This window comes from Leptonotus elevatus, chromosome 4 (assembly GCF_054856555.1).
Source record: "Leptonotus elevatus isolate MCC_2025b chromosome 4, RoL_Lele_1.0, whole genome shotgun sequence".
Lineage (NCBI taxonomy): Eukaryota > Metazoa > Chordata > Actinopteri > Syngnathiformes > Syngnathidae > Leptonotus > Leptonotus elevatus.
The window spans coordinates 13,625,286-13,642,709 of record NC_141242.1 but is presented as its reverse complement, the minus strand read 5'-3'; the positions used below and the strand labels follow the sequence as shown (position 1 = coordinate 13,642,709).

Below are 17,424 nucleotides of genomic sequence, written 5' to 3'. Positions count from 1 at the left end.
CACTAAGTCCACAAATTTGCTCGAGATTTAGATCTTTGAAAGCAAAGCGAGGACGCGAGAGCAGGAAGATTTGCTTCGATTCACATGGGGAACAATTATCGTATTCCAAAGAGCCAGCCGGGCGGGCATGAAAGGGGGGCTTTACCTCGCACACGCCCTCGTTCCTGCGGCCTCCTGCGCAGATTTTGCTTTTGGTGATGTGCAGGCTGCCCCGGTGCAGCTCTCGGCACCGTTCGTTGCTCACCACGGGAAGGTTGACGGCCTTTAGGACGTCGTCGTGGCCTGTACCTGATGTCAAAAGTGCAATACACGCTGATAAGTCGACCAGTGGCGGACACATAAGCACAGAAGAACAATGTATGCCAGTCAGCTAAGGTGATGAAATGACTGCTTTAGAATAGATTTCAAAATGCTGCTACTGGTCTATAAATCGCTGAATGGTCTGGGTCCTGAATATATTCAAGAAATGTTGATTGAATATAAACCCAGCAGGGCTCTGAGATCTGCAGACTTGGGTCAATTAGTGGCTCAAAGTAGACATGGTGAAGCTGCATTTAGCTGTTATGCTGCACACATATGGCTGATAGCTGCCAACAGAAGTGAAGTCAGCCCCAAGTGCAAATGTTTTTTAAATCCAGGTTAAAAAACTCACACATTTCCTATACCTAAAACTACTCATTTCTTTACTCTGAATGTTTTTAAAATTGGCTGTCAATGTATTTTAACATTGTCAATGAATGTTCTTTTAGTAATTTTTGTAAGCTAATTTTGCTCTCTCTTTCGCTTTGCTTCTAAATGTTGTTAACTGTTGTGTTTGTTGAATCTTGAATGTGTTGTCTTGCGTAAATCACATTGAGTTGCCTTGTGTATGAAATGTGCTATAGAAATAAACTTGCCTTTTCTTGTCTTTTGTTTGTTATCAATGATGTGGCATATTAATATTCTTAAATAATACAATGTATTAATTTAAAATGTAACATTATTTATTAAACTTACTAAGAAATTAAATGTACTGTATGTAACATTCTAATTTGACAAAAATCCTTATAATAAGCAGAAATAACATGAAAACTACTTTTACATTGTAATGCCATTTATTTATTTTATTCAACATGTTTACTTATTTATTGCATTATTATTTTTAGATCAAAAGTATTCAACATATAATTTATAAATGAATGTAATGAGACAAGCATTAAAAATAACAGCTTACAATGAAATATTAAATATAATATTACAAATTATTATTAAATAAAATACCTTTATTTACTTGTGTTATTTTTCAGAATGATTTTCAAATTACTTTATTTATTTTTACATTATATCAGTTAAATAAAAAGGATTAAAACCTAAACCTAATGTAACAATATTTTTGTTTATTGTCTAAAGACAATATTAATCATAATAATGATCATTATAGTTATATTAATATTATTAATAATAATAAAATTAATAATAATAATGATGATGATGATGAACCCTTATTGTGAATAGTTAAATACTTTTTAAATTGTATTTTATTTTATTGTATGTATGTATGTATGTATGTATGTATGTATTTATTAATTAATTAATTTATTTATTTATTTACCAAAATTGGTGCGGGATATGGTTATCTTAAGTGGCCATCATTATATCCGACTACTGCAATTTATTCCAAACACAGGATAGAGTAGTCAAGAGTATATATAATGTAGAAGTACCTTTGGTCTCTCCCCATCCATACATTTTACAAATTGTTCCTTCAGGGATGGAGCAGCCGTCCACCGGCAGCGGAATGGTGTGCACGTTGTCAGCGGGGAGTGCAGGCCTGCAACAAAATAGAAAAAGCAAAGTCAGCATTTTGTGCATACGTACATACACTAAGACTAGTGTCACTCACTTGGAGAGCCTTAGCAGGGCCAAACTGGAACCTTCGGGGCCGCATATCACCTGTGCTATGCGCACTTCCTGTTTCGTGGCCCAATCGGATGCATCCGCTGCGATACTGGACACGCCCAGCCACACCCGATACTCGCTCAGGTCGGGAACGCTGAGGTACAGTGGAGGAATTAGATCAGTAAAATACACACACAAAAAAAAAACTCAAACAATGGCAAAGATAGAGTACCATGAGGAGAAACACTGTCTGTCTGTGAGCACCCATTCCTCTCGTACGAGCGAACCCCCACACCAGTGCGCCGAACTGCAAAAGGCATCCAAAACATTCAATTAGACTGATCAAAGGATCAAAGGCAGATTCAAGCCTGTGATATTTACAGTGGCATCAAATGATGTTTCCAAAGTAGCCGCGTGGAATATTAATGACGATGTTTAGTAAGTTGCCAGAAGGCTGCATGCCCTTCAGGAGCATGGAAAAACGTGCAGAATATTAAAGACTCCGCTGTACCCTTTTTGTATGCTGACCATCCAGCTGCCAGCTGACACGCTCAGCGGACCTCCTCCGACGATTCGGAGCCTCTTATGGACGAAACAGCCCACGGAAGACGGCTCACCTGCACGAGTGGCTAAACACAAACACACATTTTAATGTGTTTATGAGCTGGGCTGTTTAGGCCTGGGGTTGAGATTTAAAAACAAAACCCAAAACTTTTTTTTTTAAGGAAAATAGCACATTATAATATTGTTCTTTTTATTTTAAAGGGTCTAAAATTTGTCACTTCTTTTTTTACTCGGGACTGACACCTCTGGCCCAAAGCATAACTGCAGCATCTGTGTCAGGCTTGTGTCCTGGTGCATGCATGATGTAGAAAAAGCTTTAATATTACCTTTTTAAACTGCACAATGCAACTTTAAAGAAAAATAGAATTTAAAGAATTAAATAGTTTGGACATCGTAATTAATTAACTCCTGGTGTGTGATGAAGACTAAAAGGTCCATGAAAAAAAGAAAAGAAAAGATAGGCTAGCAAAAGTTGTTTTTATCCCAGCAGACTCCCAAGTCAGGTCACTTGTATGTCAAGGCACCACTGTCTGAGTACTGTATGTATGTATGTATGTATGTATGCATTCTCCAGTCAATATCTCTCAGTGATAATGTGTTTCCAAATGAATGGGTTAATGAGCCACTCTGAAAACTACACATAAAACAGAAGCTACGTTAATGAGGTCATTAATTGAGGCAATTATTGACTGCTCACGCATGGCATTAATGGATTTAAAAAAAATGAAGCTATAGATTAAAGTCATATCGGCTCATCTTTTGAGGTGTCATGCTCAGAAGAACAGGTTAAATGTTATGCTACTGCAATATTCACACATACACACAGTGCACATAAAAAGGATGGCCGCTTTTCTGGTATGCCATTAAATCCAAATCAGCTGAAGGCAAGACCGATGAGCTGCTTGGGACACTCACCTACTGGAATGGTGTTCTGGGAAGCATCACCTGCACACAGCACAGGAGACAAACAAGGCGGTCAGCCAGGATTAACGCATACAAATAGGAGAGGAAAGGAAAGACCCCCCCAATGCACAAGACAGTTGCATTTACTGCGGGTCAAATGCCACGGCCAACAGCGACCCTCAATTTGTCATGTCCAATCAGTCTGGAGTGTGGCGAACAGGAGCATACCAGAGTGGATTTTCCACTCAACAGCAAATTTGTATCACTGGTTTGAATTCCATATGTACTCGTATGGAGCCATGACACTCTGAATTACTTTCTAATTCTACCAACAACAAGCTTTATGCTGCATTCAAGGAAGGCGGGAAGTTGGATATATCTCAATGGGATTCTCTCAGTTCCGAACTCAAAGTGTTCGCGGCAACAAAGATGGCTGATTCCAATAAATTGTTTATTGTTCTGGTAAATGCAGTCAGTCCAAATCACGTTGGGTTATGTGAAGTTACTTTTTCAAAAATAAGTAAATGAATGTCATAATAAATAAATAGATAAATATCAGAATCATGTAAATTATGTTTTGCCATTCACAATCTTTGTCTCTCCGGGGTTCGCCATTGTCAAGTGACGTCAGATTTAAACCGGTCTGTGAAGTCGGGGTCCTTTTTTCCCCCAACTTCACAACTCGGATTTCCGAGATCAAAGGGACGTTATCGTGCAAACTTACTGGTACGAAGTCAGAAAAGTCCGACTTCACACCTTCCCTGAATGCAGCATTAGTTCCCATCCAAATATGAAGACGTCATACTTTCTTGACATGTTACCTACCAGATTGTTAATCAGGAAAATCTTAAAAAACAAACAAAAAAAACCCTCACATCTCTTCATGTGGGCACAAATTCACAATACAAACAAAAATTAACATTTCATGAAGCCAAAATAAAAAAGTTCACCCTGTGTGGCCACACATCACATAAACCAGGATTTTTTTGTTTGGGTTGCTTTTGAGTACGAAATAATTTGAGTACGAAATAATTGAGCAAATAATAATGACGTGCAAGCTAATGTCATCTCTGTAGTGAATGATAAATTTCAGCATCAAAAGAATGGATCTGTTTCATTAATCCCAGCAACAGAAAGTTCATTTTTAGCCATTGTAGCCTTCATATGGAAATAGACCATCTACACAGTAAATTTTGTAGAGTAAATTTGACTCTATTTAGAGTGGGACCAAATAGACTCAGTTTTAGAGTAATATTTACACTTGGAAGAGAGTAAAATAAAGAATTGGAAAAAAATAAGTAAAAGTCATTCAGGGGTTGAGGAACAAACTCACAACCTTCATTTTGGGAGACTGCCACACTACCACCGGAGCTATGCAACTCCTACTTTTTGCATATAACCCAAAACATATTTTTTGGTCTTGGAGTTATGAAGATTCCAGCTGACCTGAGCAATATACTAACACACAGCAGGAGCTACGTGGCTCAGAGAATAGATCGGCTGTCTCCCAAGCTGAAGGTCGTGTCGTGAGTTCGTTCCTCAACCCTTGAGTGACTTGTATTAATTTGTTCCCAAATTTTTATTTTACTCTTTTCGAATTGTAAATATTTCTCTAAAACTAAGTCTATTTGGTCCCACTCTAAATAGAGTCAAATTTACTCCATTGCTAGATTTTAAGACAAAGAGCATCAGTCAACTAAAGGAACTGCTCAATGGTTGGCCAAACTTATTTGAAATGTATGCTAATATGTTAGCATTTAGGCTACATAATATGCAACAAATTTGTCCATGGAGCCCAAACTTACATGGTTTCACATTGCAGTAGTCCCAGCGTATGGCAGAATTGTTGGTGTAACACCACGGTCCATGCTTGTCCTTATCAGGGTTTCTGCAGTAGTTCCCCTCAAGGCCTGCGACTGTCACTCCCCTCTCGCCACTAAAACACAAAAGAACTCCATAAGAAATCAATAGTGAGTTAAGAAACTAAACTAATTCAATTAATGATTAAAATTTGGTAGCAGTGTCGGACAAAATCTTTGAAGGGCCCCAGGAAATGGCCCACATGACCATAAAATAGCTGCTTCAAACCAACGTGGCACACTACATTTATGTTTTCGAGCGTGGCTTCTTGAGACATTTTTGTGGGTCTACCCATGATAGATGTGCCTACCAAGTGAAATGCTTTGCTTGGTTCAGACTGAGTGGAGTAATTAGAGTCTGTGCAAACTTCGACGCCATGCTACACAAACGTAATGACCAAAACCACAAACTTTTGCAATTTCACTTTTTCTCTCTGTTGGATAAAAGCAATTCAAAATTGGTAGCAGTCAGACCAAATCTCCAGAACAAGTTTGGCTTTTGAAGGACGTCTACCCTGAAATGATCAACATAGCAGACTTCCATTATGTTTTCAGACATGGGTCTGTTTGACTTTTTTTGTGAGTCCACCAAGTTCATTTTGCTAAGAGAAATGGTCTTCAAGGGCTGAATTCTCAAATATGCTTGTAAAATTTGACGAGTTTTCAAGAATGATAAAGCCCTCAAAGCGCCCATTTATTTGGCCTGGGAATAATAAAGACGAAGAAACAAAACAATCTCAAGAATACCTTTGCACCCTTTTGCTCGGGCTCTAAAAAGAGAATATGTAATAAAGACAGACTTCCTGGCGATTGAGTTTCTAGTAAAAGCTGAACAAATGCACGCAGATAGGATCTGGCTCGTGGAAGTACACAGCTGTGTAGGCTCTCTGTCCAGGGGGACAAGATAAGGAGGTGATGTGCAGAGGAATTACTCACATAAACAGCCACCTACACTCGTTGACACATGATTCTGCCTCACGCTAAGATTCTTCGCGCTCGTCCATACAGGAACACTACGGCGAGGTTTAACAAGCGACCACTTATGTTTGTTGTATCTCAAACGCGAGCTTAACATCCAGTTCTCTGGTTGACTCCCTAAACCTTGACCTCTGAACCCCTCTGGGCGGGAGCCAGAGGGTGCGTCGGAATGGCTTTGAAGTGTTGCCGCAGAGGAGGGGATCGGGGTCAATGGTGAGGAGTGAAGTGGATTGCCCCCATCAAGGAGTAATTCTTGCATTCTGAGGTCATCCTGAGGGGAAGCGTTTTCACAGGTTTTGAGGAGTTCTGAAGAGGGTATCATAGGAAAACGAATATCTACTGCATGTAGGAAGTGTAGATCTTACAAACACCCTGCTCTGGACTCAAGTATTGGGACACATGGATGGTGGTACATATGGGGGCAAATAGATAAGGGGTCTGAGTTCCAAAAAGTAAAAATGGGTGCAAATGTAATTGCTCACGCAAACAGATGTGAAAGACGATCCACAAAGGACTGCATCTGCCAAAATTTCAATTTTATTATTGTTTTATTTTTTTTAATGTATTTTCTGCGAAGAGTAGATGCAAATAGGTTATGAAAGGAGAAATAGAAACATTGTGTTAACATTTTTGAAATGCCAGAAAGAAACAAATAAACAATGCAATTTTGGAGCTTCTGGATTGACCAAAGCAATAACTTGCAGCCAGCCACAAGAAGGAGTCATGCCAACGGCAAAACGTTCAAACCTGCATTTCGGTGCATCTGGGTCATTTTAGTGTACTGCCACAATTGGTGCTAGCCTTTCTCAGAGCAGTTTTTCGGGACAGTTTTCAAAGCAAAGATATGCAGGATTAGAAAGATACATAAATCTCCATGGATTTGAGGTGAGCTAAAAAAACAACAACAACAACAACAAAAAACATGACTGTTATGAGGTTGCTGTCTTCCCCCAAATTATAAAGCAATCAATTTATTTTCTGTAAGTCAGGAATACCTCTTCCAACTAACACTTCCAATTCCATCACCTCTAGATTTTGCATTTATGGGGATCTCTCAACATTGCAATTTAGTTACCACATTTGGGATCTTAGTAAATCAGGTCCATAGAGTTGGTTGTAGATCAAGACACTCTTCTGGTAAGATTTTCTGCAAGATGTTAAAGTGTGTTTGTTGTAGTTAATCGAAAATGTGTAATGTCGAATTTCTTGAGCACTGCAACTCAAGACATGTCGGGTTGGACCCTGTGCTTAAAAAAAAAAAAAAAACATTTCATCTGCTGTTTTTTCTTGAAAATTGCTGTTCTTGTCACCAACCTTTCTCTTCAGGCAAGGGTTCGAATAAGTTATGACTGGGACATCTTCTCCTTCCACTTGGTGTCACTTTTATATTTACATTTTTACAATTACATTTCACTGAAAGCTGTCATGAACCTGTGGTCCATAAGTGAATATAGAAAACAAACACGAACATCTTTACCAGATAAAAATGAACTAAACTCCTCTTGCTATTCAAATTCAACAAGGAAACGGTCAGTAATTCTGCGTGAACATAATTAATTGCAGAATCCATTTGTCTGTTAAGTTTGTTTGTTTCCCTTCGCCATCGGTGCTTATTGGTTTCGTCCTGCCTAAACAACGCCTGATTGGTCCGATCGAGAAAAGATCGGCTGCAAACGTATCAGCGGGAGCGGTACAAGATGTATTCTCCGGAGTCACTCACAAATGCCACAAGACTTCCTCTTGCTGGCAAGGTTACAGATTAACTACAAATACCAAGACATTTCCAAGAACATTTAGCATTGTTTATTGCATCCATGGCAATTTTAAGACCTCTGAATGGTGGTTTAATGTTTAAAAAGTGTCATTTTTCATTGCAATTAAGGCCTTCATTTTTTGGAAAATAAAATTTAAGACTTGGTAAGGTCCCACAGACATCCTGCCAAACTGTTACCACAAAAGTTGGAAGCTTACAATTGCTCACAATGAAGAAATAAGATTGAGGGCCAACTAATTTTAGACAGTCTATTAAAGCCAGGATTCTTGTGCCTTTTTTCCTGGGTCGCTGCCTTTTTTGATGAGCAGTCTTGTTAGCTGCTAGACTGACTACTGATGTCTATGTAAGACAATGATGCTAGTGCTATAGACATTTCATGATGTTTGTATCTTCAGCGGCAGGATACTTCTGGGTGTCAGAAAGGGACTACTGCTGATAATAATAATAATTAAAAAAAAAAGATAACAAAAATGTACTGTGTTTGGGGTTGCGCTGCCAGATATACTCCAAAAGTCTTGGGAATTTTATTCAAGAAAAAATAATAATAATTCAACTTGGAAGTCGTAAATAGTTTGACAGAGAATTGGGAACAGCAAATTCTCAAGAGACAGAATGGGAGCCAAAGCACCATCATCGGGTTTGTGTAAGACAATTTCTCACAGGTATGTATAAAACATTTGCTTGGGTTGTCTTGAAGTAATTTAGCAATTCATCATGGCTAGCCTGCTAGCTAGCATCACTTCTACAGCTCGCTATCCACTTCAGCTTCAAAACAGCATATCTGTGCCATTTATCCAAGGAACAAAAAAGTCATTTAATTAGCCAGTGCCTCAATGATTATGCTAATTATGACATAATTTCTACCACATCTAGTTTTGAATCATCTTAACTGTTAAAATGTCAATGATGTCCATTTTTACATCTCGCTTCATAGCTATTTATCTTACATAACATTTTATTTTCGACTGACACTTCACACATTCAAACTATGGTGGTAGGGAATAAGGCTCAAATTATCACTCGAGCAATTTTGCCTGCAATCACTCTTCTTTGGTCATATGATTTAAAAGGGTTCTTTTACTAGCGGTGCAATGAGAGATTTCTCTGCCTCTTGCTACCAAGAAGAACTGTATGTGTGACAAAATGGTGAAAGGGTCTACAGAAAATGGTTGGCTGTAGTAGGCTGACCTGTTGATGTGCTCCCCCCAGGGAGAGCAAGGCAGGTTGGATCTCGTCCTTGACTGTTCCCCTTGGTATTTCTCTCCGAAGCCTTCGTAGCAGTCTTAATTGGACAAAAACAGAAAGTGGATGAAGCTCAGTAAGCCTCAAATACTGAAAATGTGAATTAATTTTTCGAAATTCCTAATTCCTGTTCAAAACAGTCAAACAGAAATCAGTAGAGGGCTGTGCTTTGGATGGTCTCTATTCATTTATATGACAGGCTTTGTGAACCCACTTTAGCTATCTTCTTGACACGGTACAAAATCCAGGAAAGGAAAAAGAAAAGATTGAACTTATTCTTTTGGCCTTATGTTTCTTTTGTGAGCTCTTATATTTTTGGATGGTTACACATTGTGGGTCACATTGACACATGTCACAACATTAACCGAGACATTAACACTGGGAGTAATGTTTTGACGCTCACATCTAATAATGCTCCATTGATACGGAGAAATCTTGATTACTCTGCAATCCAGGACCTACAGCAAACTACCTCCAAAGTAACCTTCATCATCATTTTAATACACAACAATAATATAATATATATATATATATATATATATATATATATATATATATATATATAGTAGTTTCAGATAATGCATCTACTGTACAAGATCTCCTGGGAGAATATTTTGTGGCCGCATGTATTTTACGTCCACAAGAATCATACCAGACATCTCTAATCCATCCACACCATCAGGCTTTGTTTATGTGAGGCTTGGTCTTGGCCTTCCCACACTCCTATAGCTCTCCACAGGGACGGGGTGAAAATACATCTATAATCGAGTGTGTGTGGTTTGCGCTGCGAGTCGCGTAAAGTACAGCTCTTATTGTGAGAAAAGGAATCCAGCCACTGCTATTTTGGAGTGCAAAGCCAGTCTCTCACCAGGCTTGTTTTGGAAGCCGCACAGAGGGATGTTGGTGCACATCATGGTGCGGACTTGCAGGTCCGTCGTAAAGCACCATGGGAATTCTTGCCCATCTGGATTCCGGCAGTAGTTTTCTCTCAAATCCCTGGAAAGCAACAAGAAATGTACAGTGGCTATAAAAAGTCTGCATACCTCTGTTCCAGTGCCAGGTTTTTGTGAGGTAATAAAGGAAAGGCGTATCAAGAAAATGTGGCCCATAACCTGTACAACTCTACTGAAAAAAAAAAAGTTTGAGATAGGAAGGAAACAAATAAACAACTGATATTATGTGGTTGCACAAGTGCTAACACCCCTCCGTCTTGCAGATGGAGATTGTTGTCACATGTGCAAAACAGCCAGTACTTGCCAGAAATTCCCACAGCTGCTTAGATGTTGCTGCCGGCCTCATGGCAGCCACCATGACTACTTTTGTTCCATTTTTTTCATTAATTTTGGAGGGATCTCCAGTTCTTGGAAATGTCACTGTGGTGCCATATGATCATGCTTTGGAAATCTTTTTTTACCCTTACCCTGACTGATGGCTTTAAACAATGACATCCCTCTGATGCTGTGGAAGCTCTCTACAGACCATGGCTAGCGATCAGTAAAAGCCTACTATATTAGATAACTAGAACATCTGAACTTTATATGGGTAATCTCAGAGGCATTTTAAATCGTAGCAGGTGTGTGCTGACTCATATTTAACTTGTGATTAAATGTAATTTGCAAATTCTGATGGCTGACAAATCCCCAGTTTGTTACAAAGAATGTAACTATAACTGACTATTATGTAACTGTAAGTGCGGATAAGTAACTATTCATGTAACTCAGACACAAACTGTAGCGAGTTAACTAAGTAGATAATGGTATACTGTAACTAAGTAACTGTAACGAATTGGCTACCTGTAACAAGGTAAATGTAACTGAATAACTAACTACGTAGCTCTACTGACTGAGTAACTGTAAACACGACTAAGTACTGTAATTACTAAAGTAAAGAAAATTACTAAAGTAAGCAAAAACAAAAAGCCTACTAGGACAGCAGAACTTTATTCGGGGTTCATCAGAGGCACTTAAAATTGTGGCAGGTCTGTGATTCCGTCCAACGTGAATTTGAATGGTTGGTTAATTCTGAACACAGCCGCAGCGCCACTTATAAGAGGGTGTGCAACCATATCATCTCAGTTGTTCATTTTTGTTTCTCCCCTCAAAAAGATTGAGCTGTACATGCTACAAGTCACATCAATGGCAGCAAAATATTTGAAATGATTTATCTTGGTGTATGTTTTTATGCCACAGAATCCTGCCAATTGAGCAGGGTTGTGTAGACTTTTTCGATTCACTGCATGTATCATGGTGACTGAGTGAGCGAGTTATGGATGAATGGATGGAAGGTTGCATGGATGGATGGTTGTATGGATGGATGGATGATGGATGAATAGAAGGTCGGATGGATGGATGGATGGACGGTTGACTCACCTGCAAGGGTAGGCCTGCGGGATGAAAGAGTGGTTGTGGGGGTACTGTGAGTCCCAGCGTTGGCAGGTGAGCCCGGTGGGGGTCATGTCCACCGACCCCCTGTAAGCTTCTCCTTTATCCTGGTAACACTCGGTGGTTTCCATCGCGGTTATTTTGGGAGGCGATTCTGCAGAGGCAAAACACAGCATTGAAGGAAAGTGGGGAAAGCTAAACGGAAATTATTCTTTCGAGGAGAGGAAACGCAAACAAATAAATCATTTTATTTTTCAGCATATTCTGATTTCAGTTACATCGATTTTCAATTAGGCAACCCAACTATTTGTTTAATTATACATACAATTAAAATTACATTGTTTTTTTTCTTGATTCAAAGAATCAATTAAATTTTCTTTCAATTATGATTTTAGTTCTTTAAAAGTGGCAGGCAGGTTCCAAAATGTCTGTGATGTGTGAGTCTTTCTTTATGCGATAGGGTGCTACATACTGTATAATAAAAAATAAAAATAAAAAGATAAACATTAAAAAAATAAAATTAAAATCAATCCAATAAGTGACAAATAAATAAAAATCGTATGTTGCTATAAAGGACACCAAAGTGATATAGATAATAAAAAAGCAATTTGTCTAACTAATTGTACTGCAATTCGCTTAGAGAAGCAATGACACGCTTGGCAAAAAAATATAAAAAATAAAATAAAGCTTATCTGAAGGCGAGATGGAGAGATAAGATGAGGGAGAGCGTGAGAATTAAAGAGGAGAGAACGTTCCCAGGGTGCGGCAAAGTGTGCAGACAAATTATGAAATGACTCCAATGATTCACCAAAATGGGCCCACCCCGAACCCCCTCCCCACCCCAGATAATATTCCTGCCATTATGTGTGCTGAGCTGTATGCTATTCTGCACCTGCACCGACATCATAAAATCCCAGAGACTCACACTTTTTAGCAAAGAGCAAATGCAGCTGTTTCTCAATATCTGGATCACCGAACGTTGCATTATAAGCGCTGATTTAACACTGTAATATAGTTAAAAACATATGTCATTTAGTACGCATCATAAAATTGGAATTACAAGCCATAACATTCTCCACAGCTTTAACCTGTGCTTTTAAACAAAACTGCAGTTTATCTGTGGATTTTCCCCATCCCTGGAGATACACATTCTATTCCATTAAGATCACTAAAATCATGTTTACGGTCCGTGAATTTTCCGATCAACTTCACGTCAAAGCGTGACGAAAATGTGACATACCCCTGCAACGGATATTTGAACACAAACCGCGGAGCAACACATATTGACAGATAACACTGGGGAACACAATCTTCGTTGAGTTACGTCTGACAGCTGTTTTTAACAAATTTTTGGGTGCAAAATCCAAAACTGATCTCAGTATTTCTCAGTCACGTCAAGTTTTATAGTTTTCTTAAAACATGTGAAATAAATGTGTATGTAAATACAATAACGGTAAGATTGAATAGTTAAAAGCTTTGGGCGGGGGGGGACAGCATATAGTGAAATAGAACTTAAAACGGTATGGCCATGGTTACAAGGTTATGAGAAAAGCCAGCCAGCCGACTATGCTAGCTTTCTGTTAGCAGATATAGATAGTACTGACCTGCACACACCTCTCAATTGTCACTGCACAAACAAGTTGCCACGTACGATAGATGGGTCCAATTATAATCACCTCTTTTTACTACCGTCTTACTACAGCTAATCAGTGGAATTTTGCTTATCTGGAGGGTAAGCTGAGAAGAAGGAAAAAACAACGTGCTAGGGGAAAAAAAATGACTGCAATTTTAAATCAGCAAGTTTTACACTCTAACTCAATAAAAAAAAAAATCTAATTGTTCCACAGTGTAATATAACAATTCTCGGGGGAATATATTCTTTATCCTCTGTGAAGAATGATGATTATTATTATTGTATACCTGTACATGCATGTTTTGTTTGAGTTTTTTTTTTTACCTATATGTATGTATTAAACTGCTTCCAGGTGCTCAAGGTGTGCACACTGAAGACAGCATTCTGTCTGCTTCTTCTTGATATGATAAACTCTACACGTGTCACACTACTGCCACCATCAGGCCAAGGCGTGCACACCAGCATGTGTAACATGCGTGAATTATAAATAATTCAGCATGAATGACTCCAGCTGATTTGTCCAAGTATGTAAAATTCCCCCAATTAAGCCAAATTATTTTTTTAATGGCATTACTGGCTGGGCCTTTAAAGAATTAATTCAAACCTTTTATTTGTTTAAAAAAAAAAAAGTTATTTCAAATGTTGACAGAGAAAAGAACACTGTGCTCCCTCACTCTCGCTGCCTTGTTTTCATTAAGACTCACTGGGTCGTAAACTTGTTCCAACAAACGTCCATATCAAGAACTGCGAGGAGGCGGGAGAGGATTTATTTATTTATTTATTTTTTCAATGGGGAAACGGCGCATGAGGATATTAAAGGGGGGATGGCCCCTGAATCACCATAGTGGGTAAACATGGACGAGTGCCATCCTAGTAAATGTAGTACCAGGCAGGCTGATGACTGCACACCAGTTCACAGAGGACTTGTCATTTTAGAACAAATTACAGCCTATTTCAAACTGTTTTTATTTTATTTTACAGATACTAAAATCTTTTTTTTCCCTCCACCAAATCCCTTCTAAGTATAAAATGAATTATATTTATATTTAAGTATTTAAGCAATTAAACGTGTTTTTTTAAATAATCAAATACCAGTATATTTGTTAAGTGTAGTTCACATGTATTCAACTTTTAAGGATAATATGTGTTTTCAAACATATATTTAGATCTTTTTTTTCATGTAACTTTTATGTGCAATAGATTTCAATTGAATCATTAATATAGTTTCTTTAGATACAGTTCTAATATTGAAACTGTGCATCGTGTTACAGTTGCTTACAACAATTTTAAATAAACTTTTTAGGAGTCTAACCCCTGCCTTGTTTTTATGAGGCCTACAACACAACTGTATTTTAAAGCTTGTTATTATGGTGGTACTTGGAAAGCCATACAATTGTTTTTTTGTGGTGGTACTTGGTGTAAAAGGTGTAAAAACCGTTAGTACACTGTACATGAGGGTGATGATACATGTACTGTACTACTAAGTAAGTGGCACCATAAGTACAATATGCATTTCAGCTAGCTTGTCAGTCAAACTGCTTTTATGTAATAAATGGCATATCTTGTGTCTGCATTTTAACAGGGAGTTAAAGTTGCAAGAGATTTATCGTCTTACATACAACAATAAACGTCAGGCCGGTGGATTCAAACATGACTATTAGTGAAGACATAACAAATGTGTTTGACTTATTTGTTGACTTTTGAGGCACATCAACAGCTAAGAGGGGCTTCTTAACTTGTAGTCCACGGTCGCTGTTGCTTGACAAGTTGGCATTTCCTCAACTCTGACCTGCTCTATTTCATATTAGGCCTTGAAATCGTGTTCTATCATCTCACAATAACATCACGAATGCAGCTAAAGCAGCAAGCAGCAAACTAACAGGACCTTTCTCTTTCATAGGGAAAATCGAATTACCCATTTGATGACAATTCACATTTTTCCGTTGATCATCTGGCTAGGATACCTACTTAGGTAAATTCCTGATTTCCAAGTGGGAGTTGATTGTGCAAGTGCGAACCCTGGAGTTTGCCTAAAAAGGGTGCTTCGAACCTAAATGGCCGCTTTCCAGTTCAGTTTCGACTCGTACGGGTCTTTGAGACTTTTTTATGTGTTCTGTTATGATAGACACGTCCACGTCCACCTAATTTTATGTCAATTGATCAAACTGGTGGTGAAAGATTTTTTCTAACCCTCCAGACAAACAAATTAGCTTTCATCTGTTTATGACCCCTATACTCTAAAACAGTTGGGTCAAAAATAACCCAATTTGGGTCAAAAAGGGGTAGATCCTCTACTTTCTGAGTTGTTTTATAAAAAAAAAAACTCACATTTAATTTTTTTGTTTTTCCAAAGTAGGGTTAAATTGACCTAAATTGTAGATCGGTATTTTTTTTTTAATCCAAAATGTTTTTGCTTTTTTAATCCAACTGTTAATACAAAATTACACATTTTTTTCAGAAATTGGGTCAAATTGACCCAAGTTGTGAATCTGTCTATTTTTTTTTTTTACCAAAATTGTTTTGTTGTTTTTTTCTAACTGTTTGTACAAAACTACCATTTTTTTCTCAGTAAGTTGGGTCAAATTGACAAAGGTAGTGCATCTATCCTTTTTTTTTTTTTTTACTAAAATTGGGTTATTTTTGGCCAAACTGTTTTCAGAGTGTAAAATGCATATATTTTTTACTGGATACTCACTGAAAATATGGGTAAGCTTTTGGGGATGTTGATGCCCCCTACACACTGATTCATTCATTGCAAGAATAATAAGAAACAAATTGTGATTCACCATTCAGCCCAATTGTAAATGGCACAAAAAAAATCACTCCCTAACAATAAAAATCAGATATATTACTCCAGTGCAGTGATCTCGAACTTCTTACACCACCACAATAAAGAGGAACATTAAAAGACTAAAATTGAGGCAGAGGTTAGTATAGGGATATTGTAAATCACTTTAACATTATGTCCAGTTTAAACATTAACAACTGTACTTAAAACTTAAATAATTGTTTATTTAAAATTAATTACAAATCTAAGTTAAATTGAAACAAAATGCTATGATTAATGTTTAAAGCGGTTCAGAAAAGGGATGGATAGATCAAAATATGCAGTTGTACAAGATTAAGAGCAAAAATACTTAAAAGTTAAAACACAACTGAACTGTACTTTGCATTACCACAAACTTTGACGTTGCAGTACTCCCAGCTCATGTTGGGGTCCGTGGTGAAGCACCAAGGCCTGTGGCGTCCGTCTGGATTCCTGCAGTTGTTATCATCGAGACCCTTGTCGGGATACCTAATGGGAAACATGCATCAGTAACAGCATGACATCATTGGACTTGATAGAAAACACCATGTCAGAGAATGATTGAAAAAGTAAGAGTGAGAGAAAGCACTAATATCAAATGTCTTGCTTGCGTGGAAGTTTTCCCATGAAACATCACTTTCAGGCCCGATCAATTAATCACACAGACTGCAGGACCTGCTGCTAACTTCAGTGCACTGAATGTACGACCTGGTTTACACAAACATTATGATTTCATTTGTTTTTCTCTCTTGTCTGTTTTTATGGTTTGTTAGTCTTTAAAAAAAAAAAAACATGATTAAGGCTCCTGCCTGGATGTTACTCACTTGTCTGGATTTTGTTCCTCCTGCCTCCCGCACACCACACACAACATGACACAAAATCAGGGAAGAAAACGTAAAAGCTCCCTTCAGAAAAAGTTTAAGCTTAAGAATCTACACCGGGCTTACCAGGAATTTAGAGCAATTAGTCAGAATGAAAAGTTTCCCAGCAAATCACTGTTAAAAACACAAAGTGGGTCTCAACAGGGAGACGTAAGTACGCTGGCTGACTTCTAAATCACATTAAGCACATAACCTAAAGGGAGACGTATCATGCATTTTTATTCACAAATTGAAACAGTGCCCATGTGTCTTAATAAAAGGCCTTTTACATCAAGAATTACAACTTTATCCCACACAATTTAGAAACAAATCTTAGCTACATTTTCTAATTAAAGTGTGCTAACTTAGCAACTGTCGATATATTTAGTGATCACTCAGAGCCCTCTTGCAAAAAAAAAAGAAAAAAAAAGTTATTTGGCATTATTGGAGGTTGAGCCTGATTTAACTGCATATCTGGAGACTATTCAGACAACTCCTTTAACTTTTTATTCTATTTTATGGACGTAGTGGAGACTTTCAAAGACT

General features: G+C 37.9%; 1 protein-coding gene across 1 annotated transcript in view; it reads right to left on the bottom strand.

Annotated features, from left to right (window-relative positions):
• The window catches only part of hgfb (hepatocyte growth factor b), a 30,188-nt gene that overhangs the window by 3,793 nt on the left and 8,971 nt on the right, over positions 1 to 17,424 (bottom strand). The window contains exons 7-17 of the mRNA XM_086074781.1: positions 16,389 to 16,507; positions 11,568 to 11,733; positions 10,067 to 10,194; positions 9,145 to 9,238; positions 5,151 to 5,281; positions 3,358 to 3,387; positions 2,390 to 2,507; positions 2,111 to 2,185; positions 1,883 to 2,032; positions 1,704 to 1,810; positions 146 to 288 (exon numbers count right to left, since the gene is read on the bottom strand). Coding sequence (XP_085930907.1) covers positions 146 to 288; positions 1,704 to 1,810; positions 1,883 to 2,032; positions 2,111 to 2,185; positions 2,390 to 2,507; positions 3,358 to 3,387; positions 5,151 to 5,281; positions 9,145 to 9,238; positions 10,067 to 10,194; positions 11,568 to 11,733; positions 16,389 to 16,507 — 1,261 coding nt within the window. The remainder of the gene's footprint in view (positions 1 to 145; positions 289 to 1,703; positions 1,811 to 1,882; positions 2,033 to 2,110; positions 2,186 to 2,389; positions 2,508 to 3,357; positions 3,388 to 5,150; positions 5,282 to 9,144; positions 9,239 to 10,066; positions 10,195 to 11,567; positions 11,734 to 16,388; positions 16,508 to 17,424) is intronic.